We start from the raw sequence: 19595 nt of genomic DNA, 5'->3' as shown, positions 1-19595 counted from the left end.
TCTCCTATTTGTAAGAATCAAATTATAGTGCAAAATATACTACAACTTATTTTATTTTTTTACAAATAAGATGAGAGGTGATATTTATTAGGAAATCTCACTTTATCTCTATCTCAATTCTGAAAATATAGCTTATATATTTATTTTCTTAATGTTAATTGGTTTTAAGCTAAAAAATCTAACATCTAATATTCAAAAGTCTCTTGTAACTTTTATATATATATATATATATATATGTATATATTCATAATTTGATAATATCACTAATATTTATATTTTTTATTTCTTATATATTTATAAAATTATCATTAACTTATACTTATTTATAAAAAATATATTTAGTTAAAGATATTTTTACTAACTATTGACTTAAGATGCAAATATAGTTATATAATAATATGTAAATAAAATATTAAATATTTTAAATTATTTTATCAAATCACGTTAAATTTGGATTGAAACAAATGAAAATTTTAAACAAAATTAATTAAATGATAAATTAAAAAATGAAAGTGATTAAATCAAATAATTTATCTTTCCAAACTCATCAAATCGGATATGCAAACACTCCAAATATTCTTTTACAATTATTTATAAAACACTTTATCTATTCAAAATATTCTAAAGTCACCTAAACGAATGAAACGACCCCGTTTTGGGTTATCTCCATAGTACTACTAAACAAGTAGAGCAGAGGAAGAGCACCGAAGAGTATTTAGCGATCTCCGAGAATACATAGTGACACAAATCAACCACCTCTGCGCGAACCACATTACCCAGTGAACCCTACCGCACCAAAACAAAACCCTCGCAAACCCTAACCCTAGACATGGACGGGGACGACGAGACCTCGGGTCCGATGATCGACGAAATCTACGCCAACGGTGGTGGCGACGACGGCGACAAGCGGAGCCGCCGCGCGATCATGAGCGGCGACCAGGTCGACATCGAAGCGTACGCGGCGCTGTACTCGGGGCGCACCAAGATCATGCGGCTTTTGTTCATCGCCGACAAGATGAACAACGCGGCGTCGCAGCTCGAGGCGCTGCGCATGGCCTACGACGAGATTAAGAAGGGTGAGAACACGCAGCTGTTCAGGGAGGTCGTGCAGAAGATCGACGGGAGGCTGGGACCGAACTACGGCATGGATGCGGCGTGGTGCGACGCCATCGATCGGAGAGCGGAGCAGAAGAAGGAGAAGCTCGAGAACGAACTCAATGCGTATAGGGTGAGTTTTTGATTTTTTGGGGATGAAATTTGGAAATTGCTGTGTTTTTTCTTTGTTTTTGTTCTTGCCCTAGAATCTTTGGTTGGTTTAATCAATTAAAAATATGACTTATATTGTCATGTTATTTGAAAATAGGTTATTATTTTTTTTTCTTCAAATTTTGGTGTTATGAAACGTGTGCTTAGGTTTTGATTGTAGGATGCTTTAATCGCACGTGTCATTGATGATAAGTAGTGTTTGTGAAGACTAAGCTTTTAAAATGTGGATGAAACGTGTTCTTAGGTTTTGATTGTAGGATGTTTTAAACGCACGTGCCATTGATGATAAGTAGTGTTTGTTAAGACGAAGGCTTAAATTGTGGTAGCAGTTTCGTCGCAATCCTTGATATTGTGGGAAATTGCAGACAAATGTGACATCGGCCACAATTGCAGACTTAGGTTTTAGATTGTGGTATCAGTTTCGTTCTGATTCTTGATATTGCAGGAAATTGCAGACAATACGACGTTTAAATGCACGTGTCATTGATGATAAGTAGTGTTTGTGAAGTCTAAGCTTTTTTAAATATTGGTAGCAGTTTCGTTGTAATCCGTGTTATTGTGGGAAATTGCAGGCAAATGTGATGTTGGTCACAATTGCAGACTAAAGTTTTAAATTGTGGTAGCAGGTTCATTGTGATTTGCGAACAAATGTGACTTTGGCCTCAATTACAGTTGTGAATCTAAAAACCTTGATGTTGTGGCCTCAATCCTGGTCGCTAACTGTTTTTTAAGACCTTACGGTGAAGTGTTGTTTGTTTGTTTCAAATTCTTTTGTTTGCTGTTGGATGAAATTTGTTGTTTGACTATAACATTTGTTTGTGCTGTTGCTTCTGCTGCAAACTATTGTGTTTTGTATACATTCAGTGATCTTTTGGGATGTGCTGTAGCCTGTATGTGTATGTAGCTTTTGTTTGGTGATTAGTATGTATTGCTTTCACCTTGTGTTTTTTATACTCTGGTGTTTATTTATGAGAGATGAAGAGTCTGGTGTTGTTTTTCATGCAATGTGTTCCGCAGATAGTTTTGTTTACCGACTTCTGGGGGGATGGTTGTTGTGCACAGTTGTGTGCTATTTACAGGAAACTCTGCAGTTTTTTGTATTTTGTGGTTGCGTTAGGGTTTGGTTAAAATGTATCCAACATGCAAGATTAACAGTGTTTGGATTACTGTTTGAATCACTAAGAATTTACATCTGTACATTCCGGGACAGAAAACAGAGAAGCAACACCAGTGTCTCATTGATTATGATGTATGTTACATTGATACAAATTGTTTTCCAAACACACTAATTGTCATGCCATTTATGGTTCCTCCCAAACAAAATTCTAAAAGAATAAAACTATGAAGCTAAAATGATAGGTTTTGTGATTTGTTTTTGTTTTCTGGGATAGCATTCTTTTGTATGATACTACCTTTGGTCTTGTATATAAGAAACAATTACGTAATTCATCAAGACCAATAAAAGTGGTTAGATTGGTTATTTTGTCATAAATTTTAATTTTATTCCAAGACTATCCATACATTAATATTTAAGAGGTGATTATTTTTCAAATTCAACCAATGAGTGTACCTTGTTTTGTTGATAGCTCAATAAATGCTTCACTTTTATGTGGAAATGAGTGTAATCAATTAATAGACATCACAGTTAATTAGTGGTAAGAAAGAAATTTAGCATTAAAGTAGTCCTATGTTTCTTAATTAGGACCAAAAAAATGTTGCCTTTTGTTTCTTATATATAGGACTGTAGGTAGTATTTTGATGAGGCCTGCTTTTTCGTAAATCACCATTGATTCCTTATCCTGTCAATTTGTTCATCTTGCATTTATTTTTTGCAGACAAACTTAATTAAGGAAAGCATTAGAATGGGATACAATGATTTTGGAGAGTTTTACTATGCTCATGGTCAATTGGGGGACGCTTTTAAAAGTTATGTCCGTACTCGGGATTATTGCACTACATCAAAGCACATTGTTCATATGTGTATGAGTGCAATTCTGGTCAGCATTGAAATGGGTCAATTTCCTCATGTTACAAGCTATGTTAGCAAGGCAGAACAGTCACCAGATGCCCTTGAAGCAGTAACAGTTGCAAAGCTACGATGTGCTGCAGGATTGGCTAATCTAGAAGCCAAAAAGTACAAGCTTGCTGCCCGAAAGGTCTGTTCCTTAGCACTCTACTTTCTCAGTCAGTCTAGACTAGATCCATCTAGCATGGTCTATGAAATTCCTGATTTGGAGGTTGAGGATTCAATACTAATTTATCATTGTTGGATGTATGATAACCTCTTAACTTAATTGCTAATAACATGGTAGTAAGTATCATGGGTATCTTGATCCGATACATGCAATGTGATTCAGAGGCCCAACGATGTGAATTGGATGTTGGATCCTTTTTGGGTGTGAATTGCAAACGGATCGCTTGTATCATTCCAGAATCGCATGAATTGCCAGTTGTTTTTGAATTGTGTGTGTCTGGCGCAGCAACTGATGAAGCAGGTCACGTCCCCAAAACAGGGTTGGGTCATGCACGGACTAACTGTGTAACAGCAGTGCGGTGCATGGTTGCCTCCCGGCAGAAGTGGCTGCGCTTTGTGGCTGAATCACGGTGGCCATGTGGGTTAGTGGGAGCAATTTCATTTTCTGCTTTGACCTCCCTGTTAGTGTTTGCGGCGCTGCAATCTCTCAAGGAGTTAGGATTCCAGGAGACAAATTGGGCCATGTGGCCCAAACCTTTTGTTTGCCTTTTTTTTTTGTTGGGTTCTATCTTGTGTCCAGATTAGTTTCAAACTTGGGCCAGTAGGCATTGTGTATAACATAACCTATAATATATAAACTAAATAATAGTAGTAGTGACCAAAAAAACTAAATAATCCATAACATATAGTATAACAAATTAATCAATATATTAAAATAAATATAATGCAATAAATAAATATAGTAATAAAAAATGTAATAAACTATTTAAAGGATAACATGTTATATATAAACGAAATAATACTCAGTAATAAAATAATTAAACCATATGGTATGTATGCTTTCGTTTTTAATGTTTCTTTATGTTCAAATGCTCCTACAATGTTTTTAAATGTCACACACACTCACATACATATATATGTTTTATTTTTTATCATGAATGTTACGATTCACGATTTGATTCGAAAGCTTTCCGATACATGATTTGTATCCCGATTCAACTGCCGTGGCTAATAACTTTGGCAACCTTGTTTTCTTTATTTAATGCAGTTTCTAGAAACAGGACCTGAACTGGGAAGTCACTATAATGACGTAATTGCACCTCAAGATGTTGCAACATATGGAGGACTTTGTGCACTTGCAACATTTGATCGGGCAGAGTTAAAGGCAAGCTCTCCATTATATTGTTGTGATGGTTCTTCTTTTCAATCTGAAACATTGATGGCATTGTCTTTGTTTTTTCTTTTTTCTTTTTCAATATCTGGCAGAGTAAAGTTATAGACAATTCCAACTTCCGCAATTTCTTAGAGTTAGTACCTGAAGTAAGGGAACTGATAAATGATTTTTACTCAAGGTAAGTTGGTCTTCATGTTCTCTTTTTCTTTGTTGTTCACCTATGTAATGTATTAGGGATTAGTCACTAGGCATCACTTTTTTTTTTCTTGCTCAACTGAATTAAAATAAAACTATAGAGAATCACCAGTAGAATAGGTAAATGAAGTTCTTCATGTGTGGTGCTAAGCTGGTCTGAAAAAATTACCAGGATATTTAAGAAATTGGATTCGAAGGTATGCATGGAGAATATAGACATGAATTCGTTATATTGATTATTGATGTGGTTAAACCTTCCCCCCCCCCCCCCCCCCCCCAACAAGGGAGATGGTTAGAGTTAACTATTTTTCTTGATTGTTGTCCTTTTGATTTGCATACTGCAAATTAAAATGTTGTTTTTTAGAATTTAGTTATCATGTTATTGTCGATGTAAAAAGTTTTATATTGTCAACTAATTAAAAATCATCCTAGTAAAGACAAAAGTCATGGAACACACCATAGAAGACAATATGTGATTACTGTCTGTGCATACTAATTAAATTCTTATTTTAATATTGTTGAATTGGTGTAAACTGAAAAGGGGGCCGTTACATGATTACATCTTTCAATATTTATTTTACTCTTAATTATATATATCACTCAAACTGTTTCTTTGCAATGTTTTACTTTCTTTCTGTACGTGTTTTTTTTTTCTCTGGCTCTCTGGAAAATATATTTATCTTGATGTCTTTGCTTCCTTTTCTCAGTCACTATGCTTCATGTCTGGAATACCTCGGGAACCTCAAAGCAAACCTATTGCTTGATATACATTTGCATGACCATGTTGAGACACTTTATGATCAAATTCGTCACAAAGCCCTTATCCAGTACACACTCCCATTTGTGTCTGTTGATTTGAACATGATGGCTAATGCATTCAAGACAACTGTTGCGGGACTTGAGAAGGAACTAGAAGCATTGATTACTGATAATCAGATACAGGTCTGATTTCACTTAATTTGCCTTGTTTTGTCTATAGCTTGATTTGGTTGAATTTATAATGGAAAGAAATCGACACCTCAGTATTACATTCGTTTCATTTTTTTATTATAACTTTTGAAGACAGTTTTATATATACGTGTGTGTGTGTATTTACAATAAAACAGTCTGTATGTGACTTAAGCAGTTTATTGTTGGTGGAACCTTTTGCACTTTGCAGGCTCGAATTGATTCGCACAACAAAATTTTGTATGCACGGCATGCGGATCAAAGGAATGCCACCTTTCAAAGGGTTCTGGAAACTGGAAGGGAATTTGATCGTGATGTTCGTTCCATGTTACTGAGATCAAATCTTATCAAGCATGAGTTCAATCTTAGAGCATTAAGGAAACTTTGATTATGGACTGATGATAATGGGACCAAGTTGCTATTTTACTTTTTAATATAGCAGGCGTTTATCAACTCTAACGAAGCAGGATTCTGGAGTGAATCAAGGTTGCAAACGTACATTTTTGTGCAAACATTTTAACGGCATATTATGGTTTCTTTTGTATATACTCTTTCATAATTTCTCAATTAATTCGTCACAAGATCTTCATTTCCTGTTTTTAACCTGCACCTCATTTTTGGTGACTCCGTTGCGCAAGAATTGAGTGTTGATGGTCCGAAAACATTCTCATGATCTGTCTTAAGAATTCTCTGTTCTGGTAATTATAATGAGCTCTCAGAAGATAATGGTTGTGCTGGGTTGGACATGTTGTGTCAACTTGGTTATTTTGGCAGGAAAGGTTGAAGGTTTTCAACCTACTAATCCTTTTAACCTGTTGAGAAAAGGTGGGGGGTTGGCTGGTTGGGTTTACCTGCATAACCTTTAATTGTTAGATCATGAGGATATATATATTTTACATATTAGAATGTTTTATGAATTTGAAGGAACCACGACAAAATTAATTTCTAAAATCTTTCATTTTTTCTAGTGAATCAAACAAGGAGTTATTTATTCTTTTCCTACCCTTAAATATGTTTGTAATTCTTATAAAAATTAATGATTTTTTATTTTAGTTCTTATAAAAAATTTTCTTGAACTTTCATCTTCATGAATTTGATATATTGTTTGGAAAAATTATATTTTTATCTTTTTAGATGTCTCCAATTTCAATTTTAGTTCTCATTTAAATTTATTCACGAATTTAGTTCTTAAATTATGTTTAATTCTATAAATGTGATCTTCAAATTCAAATTTTGACGTTGACCGTTACAAAAGAATATTGACTGTCATGTGTCACGCTCTGATTGGACGTTGACAACAATATATTTTGATCGTCTAGCGTTCCTTTTAACAATCAACGTCTAGATATAAACTTAGGAATTAAAGGAATAAATTTGTAAATAAATTTAAAGGGTGACTAAAACTAAAATTAGAAACAATTAGGGGAGACTAAAATCAAAAATTGTTTTGAATTTCTATTATTATATGATACGTATTGATGACTCCTGTGTTTTGGGGTCAAGTAACCCATTCAAGGTAATACATGTTAGTATTTATGATACAATATTATTGTGTGATACCACCTAAAAAAAATTTAGATTGTTAAAATAAATGTTATTTATCTACTTTAAAATGAATTTTAGGGATGAATACTTATATCAGATTTTGGAAGGATTAAACAATAAGTTTAAATTTTAGAGGGATAAAAGTAAAGAATTTTCTTTGGACTAAAATTAAAACACTTTTTTCATTGGGACTAAAAATATATTTGTCACTGTAATATTGTTTTATGTAAAATGATATTGATTAATTTAAATAATATATATATATATATATATATATATATATATATATTAAGGGAAGAGAGACATTTCGTATCTCTTTAATTTTTTTAATAATAAAAACAATAGAAATTAAATATAATTAATAAAAAAATGACAGAACAAACAAAATTAATAATATAAAAAGTAATAGGAAGTTAATATAAGTTAGAAAAAAAATTAAAATTTAAAAATTAATTTAAGAATAAAATTGTTTAATAAAATGTGCACACTAAATGATAATTTCCATTATTAATAATTATATATATATATATATATATATAATTTGTTTCCATATAGCTTTTTTTCTAATTCTAAACAAGTAAACATAACACAAAGCTGCAATAAAAGAACATAACACGAAATAACATAAAATTCTAAACAATTTGAGCATTTTGTTTTTTTCCTCAGATTTTTATTTGAGAAAAGAGTGGGCATATTACAATTCTATTTTGTTTTATCCTCTTGATTTTCAGCAATTTTCTGTTAGATCTGAACCACATGCTGTTCAATTCAAGCTTCCGACATTTATCTAAGCTTCAAAGGAGCCCATTAATTAATTTATCAAATACATAGGTTACCGTGTTGATAGAAGGTTTTCTTTGTATTTAATGTGAAAAATTTATCTATTTAATGTGAAAATTCCGAATTCAATTTTTATTATAGGTAAAAATTTCTTAAATCATCATATTCATGTCACAAAATTAATTTTTCATCAATAATTGATCGATACATTTGATTTTTAACCACAGAAAGAAAAAAAAAATTACATCATCACTGACTCAGTACATCCCATAAACCTCACTGTACACAATTTCGAGGGGTACACATGTAGAACACGAGTCACACATAAGGAGACCTGACACCATACTCTAACCCAACATGTTAAGTTCAGGTTTATGGGTCTTCTCCCTATAAGGTGTTCAACATGGTGTTCAACCTTTCCACTTACCGATGTGGAACTTCACCTCACAGTTGTAACTCAACACAAAACTCACACTATTGAATCTCACACCCTTCAATCTTCTTCTTCCAATAAACCCTCCCAGTTAGTTGCATTCATTAACAATTTAACCCCGACGCCGTTTTGATCGGATCCAATTTTCATTTCAATGGGTCACGTGAACCTCCCAGCCTCGAAGCGCGTGCGGCAGTGGCGCGTGCTGGACCTGGTCTCGGCGGCGTTCTTCGGCCTGGTATTCCTCTTCTTCCTGCTCGTCTTCACGCCGGCGGGAGACTCCCTCGCCGCCTCCGGCCGCCAGACGCTGCTCCTCTCCGCCTCCTCCGCGGATCCGCGCCTGCGCCTGCGCGTGTCGGCGGCCATCGAGGAGGCGGGGCAGCGGCAGCCTCGCGTGATCGAGGCCTGCCCCGCCGACACCGCCGCCGACCACATGCCGTGCGAGGATCCGCGGCTCAACAGCCAGCTCAGCAGGGAGATGAATTACTACCGCGAGAGGCACTGCCCGCCTCTCGAGACCACGCCGCTCTGCCTCGTTCCGCCGCTGAAGGGATACAAGGTGCCGGTGAAGTGGCCGGAGAGCCTGCACAAGGTATGGATCTTGAGATTGGGCTGCAATGTTGGGGAATGCTGTTGTTTATTTAACTATTTTATTATTTTTTTTAATTTGATTTTCATGCATGCCAATGTGTAAATATATTTACATTGTTACAAACTCTTGTAATTAGTGATATAGCCAAATTAAACCAAAAAAAAAAAGTATCATGTGATAGGAAACTCTCATCTTATAATCCGATTTTGTGAAGTTGAATTAGGCTGAGACCCACTTAAGAGAAACTACTACTATAGATATAACTTAAAAGTAATTATTACAGAAGTCAATGGTTTTATTAGAATGACCATGCAAAAATTATTCATATTGTAAGTACATTCTAATCAATATTTTTTTCTAATGTGAAATTTTTGTAGGACACTGCCCCGTGATTTTAATTTAACCTCAGTGAAATTTCTAATAAAAACTTTTTATTTGTTTTAGAGCAGTCATTAGCCGGACACTTTTTCTTTTGAGTATGGTGTTTTATTGTGCTGGTTATATACAGGGAGCTATATGTTAGTGTTTGGCAACTGGATAAGAGAAGTGCTCAACACAATTTATAACACACTTCTAACACCAGCTTTACTATTAGTTAAAATTTATTGAAAACTATAAAATCTTGACTATGTCATTCTAAATAAGAAGTGAGATCCGCAAAGTTTTATATTTTTCAATAAATTTCAGCATATAGTAGAAAACATGTTCAAAAGAGTGTGTTGCTAGCATTTTTCACTGAATAATTATCACATTTGGAAGATAGGAGCTTGGTTTTGAGTGTTTTCTAGCATGTGATTGATTCAGGTTTATGTTTTTGGTGATTGAGTAGGGAGGCCTCTTAAAAAAATTATTGCTTTTTAAGCTGCTTCTGGATGAGGGCGAGCCCTGGTGCAGCGGTAAAGTTGTGCCTTGGTGACTTGTTGGTCATGGGTTCGAATCCGGAAACAGCCTCTTTGCATATGCAAGGGTAAGGCTGCGTACAACATCCCTCCCCCATACCTTCGCATAGCGAAGAGCCTCTGGACAATGGGGTACGAAGTAAGCTGCTTCTGGATCTGGTCATCATTTAAATTGGGCGTGCCTTGGTTTTAGAATGAGAAAGTAAATTGTTATGCTATTAAGTTGTGATTGCTAATTAGGTGGATGTATGGATTCACTTCTCTAAGGCAATTTCATTTTATAAGGAATTGGTGATCTAATTGAATGTTCTGGTCAAATTTATCTGGCAGCCAAGTTGTTTGGAGCAAACTTGGCCCTAGGACATTTATTTTTAAGAACCTATGATATAAAACGTGTGTCCAGAATAGGCAATTATGTGTCTCAGAAAAAATATTTACCTTTTAGAATGTTGTTGATGTTTGCCATTTAGTGATCTATCTATCTAAAAGCACTGATGTATTCATGTAGATATGGCACAGCAACATGCCATACAACAAGATTGCTGACAGGAAAGGTCACCAAGGATGGATGAAGCTTGAAGGTCCTCACTTTATATTCCCTGGAGGTGGCACAATGTTTCCAGATGGAGCAGAGCAGTATATTGAAAAACTTGGTCAATACATTCCAATAAATGGTGGTGTTCTGAGGACTGCTCTAGATATGGGATGTGGGGTAGGATCTATTTTCCTGTTTCCTTTTGAGACCTTATTACTAGAATTTCTTGTTTAGCATGAAAATATTTTTTGTGCTTTACAGGTTGCCAGTTTTGGAGGATATTTACTAGCTCAAAACATATTAACCATGTCTTTTGCTCCAAGAGATTCACACAAATCACAGATACAATTTGCACTTGAAAGAGGAGTACCAGCTTTTGTTGCCATGCTTGGTACTCGCAGACTCCCATTTCCTGCATTTGGCTTTGACTTAGTCCATTGTTCTCGGTGTTTAATCCCTTTTACAGCCTACAGTAAGTTCTTCATCACTGCCGACCTTTGCATATCTTGCAAACTTCTAAATCGAAATAACTTCCCTAATGCAGAAACCTTGCCTTGCAGATGTATCTTATTTCATTGAAGTGGACAGATTACTTCGCCCTGGTGGATATTTAGTCATTTCTGGTCCCCCTGTTCAGTGGCCTAAACAAGATAAAGAATGGTCAGATCTCCAGGCTGTGGCAAGAGCTTTGTGTTATGAACTGATTGCTGTAGATGGTAACACTGTGATCTGGAAAAAGCCAGCAGCGGAGATGTGTCTCCCCAACCAAAATGAATTTGGTCTAGACTTATGTGATGATTCAGATGACCCAAGTTTTGCATGGTAATTTTCGGTAGGCTATTGCTAGTTAGTTTTTCCTGAACTATCTTTGCTTCACATTACTTCATTAAACATCCATTGTTTATGCTTGCTACACATTTCTGCATCGTATGGACCTGGAAATAATAGCACTCGGGAGAATGCTATCATTGTTATTCGTTTATGGACTTCTCATAGTGTTGTTTACTTGAGATTCCACTAATAAGATGATTTATTTCACAGGTACTTCAAATTGAAGAAATGCGTCACTAGGATGTCTTCTGTCAAAGGTGAATATGCTATTGGCACAATTCCCAAGTGGCCAGAAAGGCTAACTGCTTCTCCACTGAGATCCACAGTCCTGAAAAATGGTGCTGATGTATATGAGGCAGACACTAAGCGATGGGTAAGGAGGGTTGCACACTATAAGAACTCTCTAAAAATAAAGTTGGGGACTTCAGCAGTACGCAATGTCATGGATATGAATGCATTTTTTGGGGGATTTGCCGCAGCACTAAATTCTGATCCTGTGTGGGTAATGAATGTTGTTCCATCTCACAAGCCAATAACTCTTGATGCAATCTTTGACAGAGGTCTTATTGGAGTTTATCATGATTGGTGAGTTTTTTGCTGAAAATTTCAAGTGTTTCTCTTAAAAGGGCTTTTTGTTTTATCTTTTGGCTTGTCTTAATCAATGGTAAATTGAGTGTTGACATGACTTGAAAATCAGGTTACTGTGGGAAACTATTTCATACTATAACACCAGAGAGTAGAAACTATTTCATTTGACTAGGGATTCACTGAATTTATTTTGCTTAAAATTGATTCCTGGTCTACAGTTTGATTTGTTTGTCATCCTTGTGGCTTTTCTTTTCCAGGCAGTTACTACTTTCCACTATATTTTATCTTGTATTTTGCTATGTATGTTTGTATGTATCAGAATTTATCTTTATGATCCAGTTCTCATTCTGCTTTAGTATCTTGGATTTAAGTTGCAGTTGAAATCTGCTAAATGAAGCTAAATATTGAATGGCATGAGACAGCTAATAATTATTTAATTGATTTTATAACTGTGCATTTTAGGTAGTCCTCTAGTTATCTTTTTAAAAAATGAAAACTGAAGTGAAGTACTTCACCTCTTTACTTATTTTGGTGAATTTTGAACATGTATTACTGTTTGTAATGGACAAATATTTGAAATCTAAGTTGTTTGATTACTGTTCACAGGTGTGAACCTTTCTCAACATATCCTCGCACCTATGACCTGATACATGTGGCAAGCATGGAATCACTTGTAAAGGATCCAGCCTCTGGCAGAAACAGGTATTTTCATTCTAAAAGTGCTAATAAAAGGCTTCCTTAACTGACTTGTGGCTCATTAATTTCATGTGTTAGATTTGTACTGAAGCCAAGTATGCTTTTTCTTTCAATTGATAGTTTTACTAGTTAATACTCTGTTAGTGTTTGTAAGTATGTCGAAAGCTTGGAGCCTTCCGTGTATCTCCGAGACTATGACATTATTTTAACATAATTACTTTTGTTTCCTTTATTATGAATGTTTTCATCATTTTTTTTATTATGAATGTTCACATCATTAAATTGACTGCAGTCAAATGTTCAAATTTTCAAATGTAAAAACTTATGGTCTACTACTGCAACTGTTACATCAGTTGATTAGTTAGCATTTATGCGTAGGCTGTTCATTGGTCTGTCTGGAATTATTAAGAAACACAGTATGGACCAAGGATTGGTTGAACAGATACTCAAATGTAGTTCTGAGTTGCCTAGGTTCCAAATTTCCTTCTATTAAATTGATGTCAGATCTCGACTTACCACAGTTTCCTCTTACTAATGCAAAATGATTATCTATTATAATTTGTATCCTGGCAGACACTACAATGTTTCGCATAAACAATGAGCTCACCCTGCTCACTTCATGACTTCATTACAGATGTACCCTTCTTGATTTGATGGTGGAACTCGATCGAATTTTACGCCCAGAAGGCACTGTTGTGGTGAGGGATACCCCTGAAGTAATTGAGAAAGTAGCTCGGGTTGCACATGCAGTGAGGTGGAAGCCCACCATATATAACAAAGAACCTGAATCACATGGCAGGGAGAAAATCCTAGTTGCAACCAAGACCTTCTGGAAAAGCTAATTCTCATCCCACTAACATAGCTGTGTAATTTAGGTAAAATTTCCTTCTCGCTGATTTGGGGATGAGGTTTTCAAGGCTATCTTTCTCTGTGCATCAAAGCGATGCGATTTCCTTTCCTGTTCAGTGTTTATATAAAGAGAAAGTAAGGTTAGGATCTGAGATGTGAAGACTGTGCAGTTTTATATGGAAAGCACAAGCCAGTGTTAGTTATATTTTCTCTTTGCCATTAAGGATTCACTTGTAATTCAGTGCTTATATTTATCATTGCTTATTTATTGAAAACAGCCATCACTGATCTAATTGGTTTTTTAACTTTTGTTCTAATATGTACTGTGCAATTTAATTCTCTCCTCATTACCATCTCTATGAAGACTTCTTCCCTGATGTTCGCTCCAACTACTAGCACTGTTTTCATTTACTAATTTTAGTCAATGCTGTTAATGTCTTGTTTAAATAGGGGAATATGTAATGTTTGGATTGTTGGTAGAGAATGGAACAAAGTGGACTGGAACATAATAAAAAACTGTTTTATATTGTCTTTTTAAATTGCAACTCTAATAATTTATTTTTTTTACATTTGTAAATTTTTATTAAACCTATGATTTTTATTTACAATTTAAATATGTAAACAAATTAATTATTAGATAAAAATTAATTGTCACAAAATTTATTATGTAAATTTATATGTGTATTAAATATACATTAAAAATTTTAGTGTTATATATAGTGACATTAATTATTTTAAAACAATTGATCTATTAGTTTAGTTGGTTAGAGTGTTGTGTTAATAATACAAAAGTCAGGTTCGATTTCTGCTTGAATCATTAATTTTGTAAAATATATTTTTGAAAAAAAAATTAAAAAAAATCTTATGGACTACTTATAGATTGACAATTCATATCAGTTTTATGGAAAGGTAAAACTGAAATTTCAGATGATATGTTGTGTGGTTTAGCAATAATGGTGGGTGCCCAAAGCAGCACCCTCTTAACATGTTATATTCGATATATTGCTATTTAAATACCCCCTTCCTACTCATACACTGCCCCATTCCCCTTTTCCCCAAAATACCCTCGTGAAAATATCACCTTCATCATGAAATGAGAAGCATTTGAATCTTCTACGTTGATCTGGTCCACACTACATGCGTCAAAATTCTAAAAGGTTTTCCAGCAATGAAAACCCCAATTCTAACGACGACAATCTCTCAATTCTCCCAACCAAAACCCACCTCTATGGTATGATGGTCCACTACTATGTTGTTAAGATCGATGACGACGGCAAAAATGAAAATTAATAACAAAATCTAAATATCTGGTTTTTGCCTCATCCGTCCTCATTATTCTTTCAACCTTAATTTCGTACTCCCGTTTTTATTATTCTTTGAAGCTTAATTTTTCTCCTTTTGCACGTATTTTCTACTCTTTGATTTATTTTCTTCTCTGTAAAAAAATAATAGAATTTAATTATAATTTCATTCCCTACATTGAATACGATATTGTGCACATTCCATCAATTATGTACATAATAACGTATGTGTTGGTAGATATTGCTCGTTGCATTTTTGTCAATAAGTCACTGCACAATTACTTTATTTTAAAGCACGTCGATGTGTTTCGTGTGTTCATCAATATTGCATGTGATTTATTTTAATGGTAACGATAATTATTTTATGGAAACATATACCTATTAAAAAATAAAATTTTGAAATCGTGTGGTAATATATATAGTTTTGGAAATTACTTTTTAGAATATGTATATGTTTTTTGAAATAAAATTTTAGTATTTTTTTATTTGATTTTATTTTATCACAACTCTACTTTTCTTTATTTCTTTTTCACAATGAGCGTTTAAATTAACATAATATGAATTTCCATACTTAGTTTAATTCTTTTGAAGTTTAGATTCTACCGCTTAAATTAACTTAGTTTTTCTTCAAGGTCAACCCCAAAGTCAAATCTTCATCATTGAGAGGAAGAAGAGGTCCATCTTTATACTTCATTGCACCTCTCTCTGAATATTTTTACGGGGTACTCAACCATACAATCATCATGGCTCCAAAATTCTTCCTCCAAAGGGTTTCATAAATGCATTCTTATATGGCTTTGAAACGTCTTCCTTGCAAGAACCATCCACAACCACATCCCTTAATCTTATTTTCGTACTTCAAATAAATAATTCATGCATCCTTCTTAATAGAGAAAACCATACTTATCTCACCATTAAAAAAAACTAGTAGAGCTCACCATAAGCTTGCTGTTCGTCTATTTAATTCACTTTGTTGTTATGATAATAGTAAAGACATTCACTAACTACTTTGAGTTCATGCATGAAGCTCTAGCATTCAATCAACTATGTGCACGTGTAACAGACACAGTACAAAACTATAATCCAATACATAAAATGCTTAATTACTTGATGTTGGACATTACTCTTGGTATAGTATTGCAAGGGGCAATCCAATAAGTGATAGTCTAAGACATATGGGGACAATTAAATGCAACAACTTTTAGGTTTCAATTTAATCACTTTAGACGTTGAATAACATAAATATTAATAAGTTGACAAACAAAAATGGCTTCAAAGAATTGCACTAGAAAATACATGTATGTGTTGGATAACATAAATATTAATAAGTTAACAAACAAAAATACTTTTATGAAACCCTTTTAGGTTTCAATTTAATCACTTTAGACGTTGAATAACATAAATATTAATAAGTTGACAAACAAAAATGGCTTCAAAGAATTGCACTAGAAAATACATGTATGTGTTGGATAACATAAATATTAATAAGTTAACAAACAAAAATACTTTTATGAAACCCTTTTAGGTTTCAATTTAATCACTTTAGACGTTGAATAACATAAATATTAATAAGTTGACTATACATGTATGTGTTGAATTGCACTAGAAAATACATGTGACAAAAATGGCTTCAAAGAATTGCACTAGATATATTTTCTAGTGCAATTTAATCACTTGTGAGATAATTGTTTTGAACTATCACTAAAATATAATTCGGCCTAATAGTTAGACAAATAAAAATGGCTTCAAAGAATATTCAATACACAACAAATAACATCCAACCAATTAAAAAAATGTGAATGCCATTTACTATTTTTTTGAACATTCAAGAAGTGGATCTTTGTAACATATATCGTTTAAAATAAGGCATTTTTGTGAAAATTTAAAAAATGGATTAGTCACACATACAAAGACATTAGGTAATTAAGAAAACAAAAATGTTTTTTTTTTATTGAAATTATTAATTAACCGTATCATGATTTTCATTAAACAAATTGTATTGTTGATTTCTTGATTTTAACTATTTTTTGTGTTCCTTTTACTTGTCTTGGAGGGTGCTATGTCTTTAGCTTTTGTAGTAATTCCTTAATTTTGATAAAATTTCTTATGTGTGTTTGTAAAACTATATATGATCCTTGCTGTAATAGTGTAATCATCTGTTTTAATTGTGATCAAACATTTTAGGAAGAGCTTAGATTTTGAGGCAAAAGGCTCCAGCACAGAATATCTTTCTGGTGAACAGTAAAATTTCTATTGAGTGGTGGCTTTTGGGTTTTGTGCCAAATTGCTTGAACCTTCATAAAAAAAGTATATGGAAGTTAAAATATATGCCCATGTTATATTTTTTTTTTGTTCACCGAATATATTAATATCAATCTTTGTTGTTAATTTTGTGAACAAAACAGTGAAGTTTTCTTGTTGATGGTTTAAGTTTGCAAATGTAGGCCTTCTATCAATGCTTAAAATTAAAATTTGATTAAACTCAAACGCCATGGTTTGTTATGGCAAAGAAGTTTTGTTCCTGCTATTCTTTTAGCAATTGTACTTTATTCACGGTATGCCACAGGAGTTTTCTCTGGTGGCAAGGGTTCGAAGAAGAGAGAGCATACAGGATGAAGTTTCTTATTACTTGCTTAAATTCAATCTTAATATTGATGCAGTCAACTTAGAAAATTGCACTAGAAAATACATGTATGTGTTGTACTTTTGAAGGGTAAAAAAAAAATCATACTAAAATATATCACATTCAAATCTGGAGGTTTTGTGACATCACTCACTATAGATCTTGGTATGCTTTCGGGATTGGTAAAATGTCTCATCTGTTTTAGCCCATAATCAATAACACATTAAAGTTAAGATTCGATTGAAGAATGAGATATAAGTTCTTGGGATTATATTGTCTCTGTTGTTCAAAGCTTGAGAAGAAAAATGACAAAAAGAGTGGGAGTGGGAGTGGCCTCTTGTCTGTCCTTGGTAAAGTTGGCTTCAACAATGAAATGTTTTTGGCAGTGGTCTCGATATATGGCAGCTCCCTTAGCAGTAAATTATCATAGACTTCAATCTGCACTCACATTCAAAGCAGCATGAATGTAACTATTCTTCTCTTTACAATATTTTTTGTCTAACAGATAGGCTTTCAGTTGCAGTTATATTTCCTAGGAGGCAGCACTTTAGAGAGGTGAATTTTGAGAGAAAGAACTCAAAATGAAACAGCTTCGTATTCAAGAGAATGTAGTAGTGCATTGGTTTTGCATGTCATCCATATTATAGTCTCGTATTAGACTTGGTGGAGATCATTTCGTAATTAAGCTACTATTAATTAAAGTACAACTTCCTAGATGATACTTGTGCTCATTAAATGTATATAAACATGAGATAGATGAACATACTATTACTCCCTTCGGTCTTTGTTATAACGTACGGTTATCTAATTAGCATAAATTAAGAAATTTAGTTGAATTAGTCAATCATGATATACATTCTTTCAAAGTTTGAGATTTTAGTCAATGATACACACAACTTGACTAATAATTATCCTCTCAAACAAGTCATACAATCTCATGAGAGTTCGAAGTGTCAAATCATGATATACATTCTTTCGAAGTTTGAGATTTGGAAGTTGACAAAACAACAAAAGTATTAAAGTGGGCAAAAAATATCAATGGTGGCAGATTTATGTTGAAGTGAGAGTGTGCAGATGCACTCCCTCACTTTGAGAAAATTATAAGTAAATAACTAGAGTTTTTATATTTTTCTCCCCTTTTTCTTATTTTCGAACCCATTATCTCCAATTTCCCACTTTGTTGTCAATTATTTTTTACAGACTAACTTATTTCTTAACATTAAATCATTAGGCTGATGTTAAATATAATATAATCATTATCTTTGAGGTGCTGCACGAATTGTAACAACACATCAATCGATTGGTTAACCAAATAATAACGGAAGTTAATAATACAAGCACTGATTTGTTGCAATGTATGTGTTTTTCGTAATTTATTATGTGTTATATGCATTTCAAGTTTATGGCCGTTATTGAATCAATTATGTTTAAAAATACACATTTATTCAAGCGTTATATTATAACACATATATTCATAAACTTATAAATGAACAAGATTATGTTTGTTGTTTACTTATAATACCACATAATAAAATATTACCCTCATAACCGATGTTTAGGCAATTCATTTTATTAATCAATATTCTGTTTGTTCATTTTATTAATTAATATTATGTTTGTTGTTTGTTTATGAATTATAAGTCCACAATTTTTTTACTATATTCTAAAATAGGCAAAGATAATCATGTTAAACCAAATTATATAATTTTTAGTAGTATGGATGCATATATAAGAACGTAGGTCGTAAATCTATTGATAAGGACAACTCTTAGCAGGTCTATAATTAATGAATATAAAAGCGTTGATATGTATAAATAAATTATATGAGTTCACCTATTAAATGTAATAATAATCTTTTCAAGTGCACCTCACATTTGAAGAAGATTACTACACTTCACCTCAGGGTGATCATGGTTACAAAGCCTTTGTCCTTTAATTTGTCCCTCCCCTTCCTATCCAATCACCATGAAAACTTCTGGATCTGTTGTTTCAAATTCATGTGTCATGAAGGACCACATAAAGTCTATATAGTGTAAGCTAATTCCTTGTTATTTCATGTCGATTGGTATTCAAGATATTTTCATCTTCACTTCATTGTTATGATTTGATTTTTGTATCAGTGTAAAAAAAATTTCATAAATTACCA

At 33.4% G+C, this 19595-nt stretch overlaps 2 protein-coding genes across 2 annotated transcripts; both read left to right on the top strand.

Moving 5' to 3' along the window:
• The first annotated feature begins 694 nt into the window (after nt 1-694).
• On the top strand, nt 695-6321 carry LOC100782579 (COP9 signalosome complex subunit 1). The gene is made up of 6 exons (XM_003521254.5): nt 695-1228; nt 3102-3422; nt 4509-4625; nt 4727-4812; nt 5537-5771; nt 5989-6321. Exons 1-6 carry the CDS (start codon nt 830-832, stop codon nt 6163-6165), a joined length of 1335 nt encoding a protein of 444 aa, XP_003521302.1. The 5' UTR covers nt 695-829; the 3' UTR covers nt 6166-6321.
• Nucleotides 6322-8290: 1969 nt separating this feature from the next.
• On the top strand, nt 8291-13800 carry LOC100778824 (probable pectin methyltransferase QUA3). Its single transcript, XM_003521247.5, has 7 exons — nt 8291-9127; nt 10535-10738; nt 10823-11033; nt 11122-11383; nt 11603-11977; nt 12587-12682; nt 13311-13800. Exons 1-7 carry the CDS (start codon nt 8690-8692, stop codon nt 13516-13518), a joined length of 1794 nt encoding a protein of 597 aa, XP_003521295.1. The 5' UTR covers nt 8291-8689; the 3' UTR covers nt 13519-13800.
• Nucleotides 13801-19595: the final 5795 nt, after the last annotated feature.

This window comes from Glycine max, chromosome 3, assembly GCF_000004515.6.
Source record: "Glycine max cultivar Williams 82 chromosome 3, Glycine_max_v4.0, whole genome shotgun sequence".
Classification (NCBI taxonomy): Eukaryota; Viridiplantae; Streptophyta; class Magnoliopsida; order Fabales; family Fabaceae; genus Glycine; species Glycine max.
Note: the sequence above shows the minus strand (reverse complement) of the source record. Positions and strands in the feature narration are given on the sequence as shown.

Coding starts and splice junctions, on each gene's coding strand:
- LOC100782579 (XM_003521254.5), top strand. CDS start 830: ATGGACGGGGACGACGAGACCTCGGGTCCGATGATCGACGAAATCTAC. Junction 4,626..4,726: donor TTGATCGGGCAGAGTTAAAG/GCAAGCTCTCCA, acceptor AATATCTGGCAG/AGTAAAGTTATAGACAATTC. Junction 4,813..5,536: donor ATAAATGATTTTTACTCAAG/GTAAGTTGGTCT, acceptor TCCTTTTCTCAG/TCACTATGCTTCATGTCTGG.
- LOC100778824 (XM_003521247.5), top strand. CDS start 8,690: ATGGGTCACGTGAACCTCCCAGCCTCGAAGCGCGTGCGGCAGTGGCGC. Junction 10,739..10,822: donor CTCTAGATATGGGATGTGGG/GTAGGATCTATT, acceptor TGTGCTTTACAG/GTTGCCAGTTTTGGAGGATA. Junction 11,978..12,586: donor ATTGGAGTTTATCATGATTG/GTGAGTTTTTTG, acceptor TACTGTTCACAG/GTGTGAACCTTTCTCAACAT.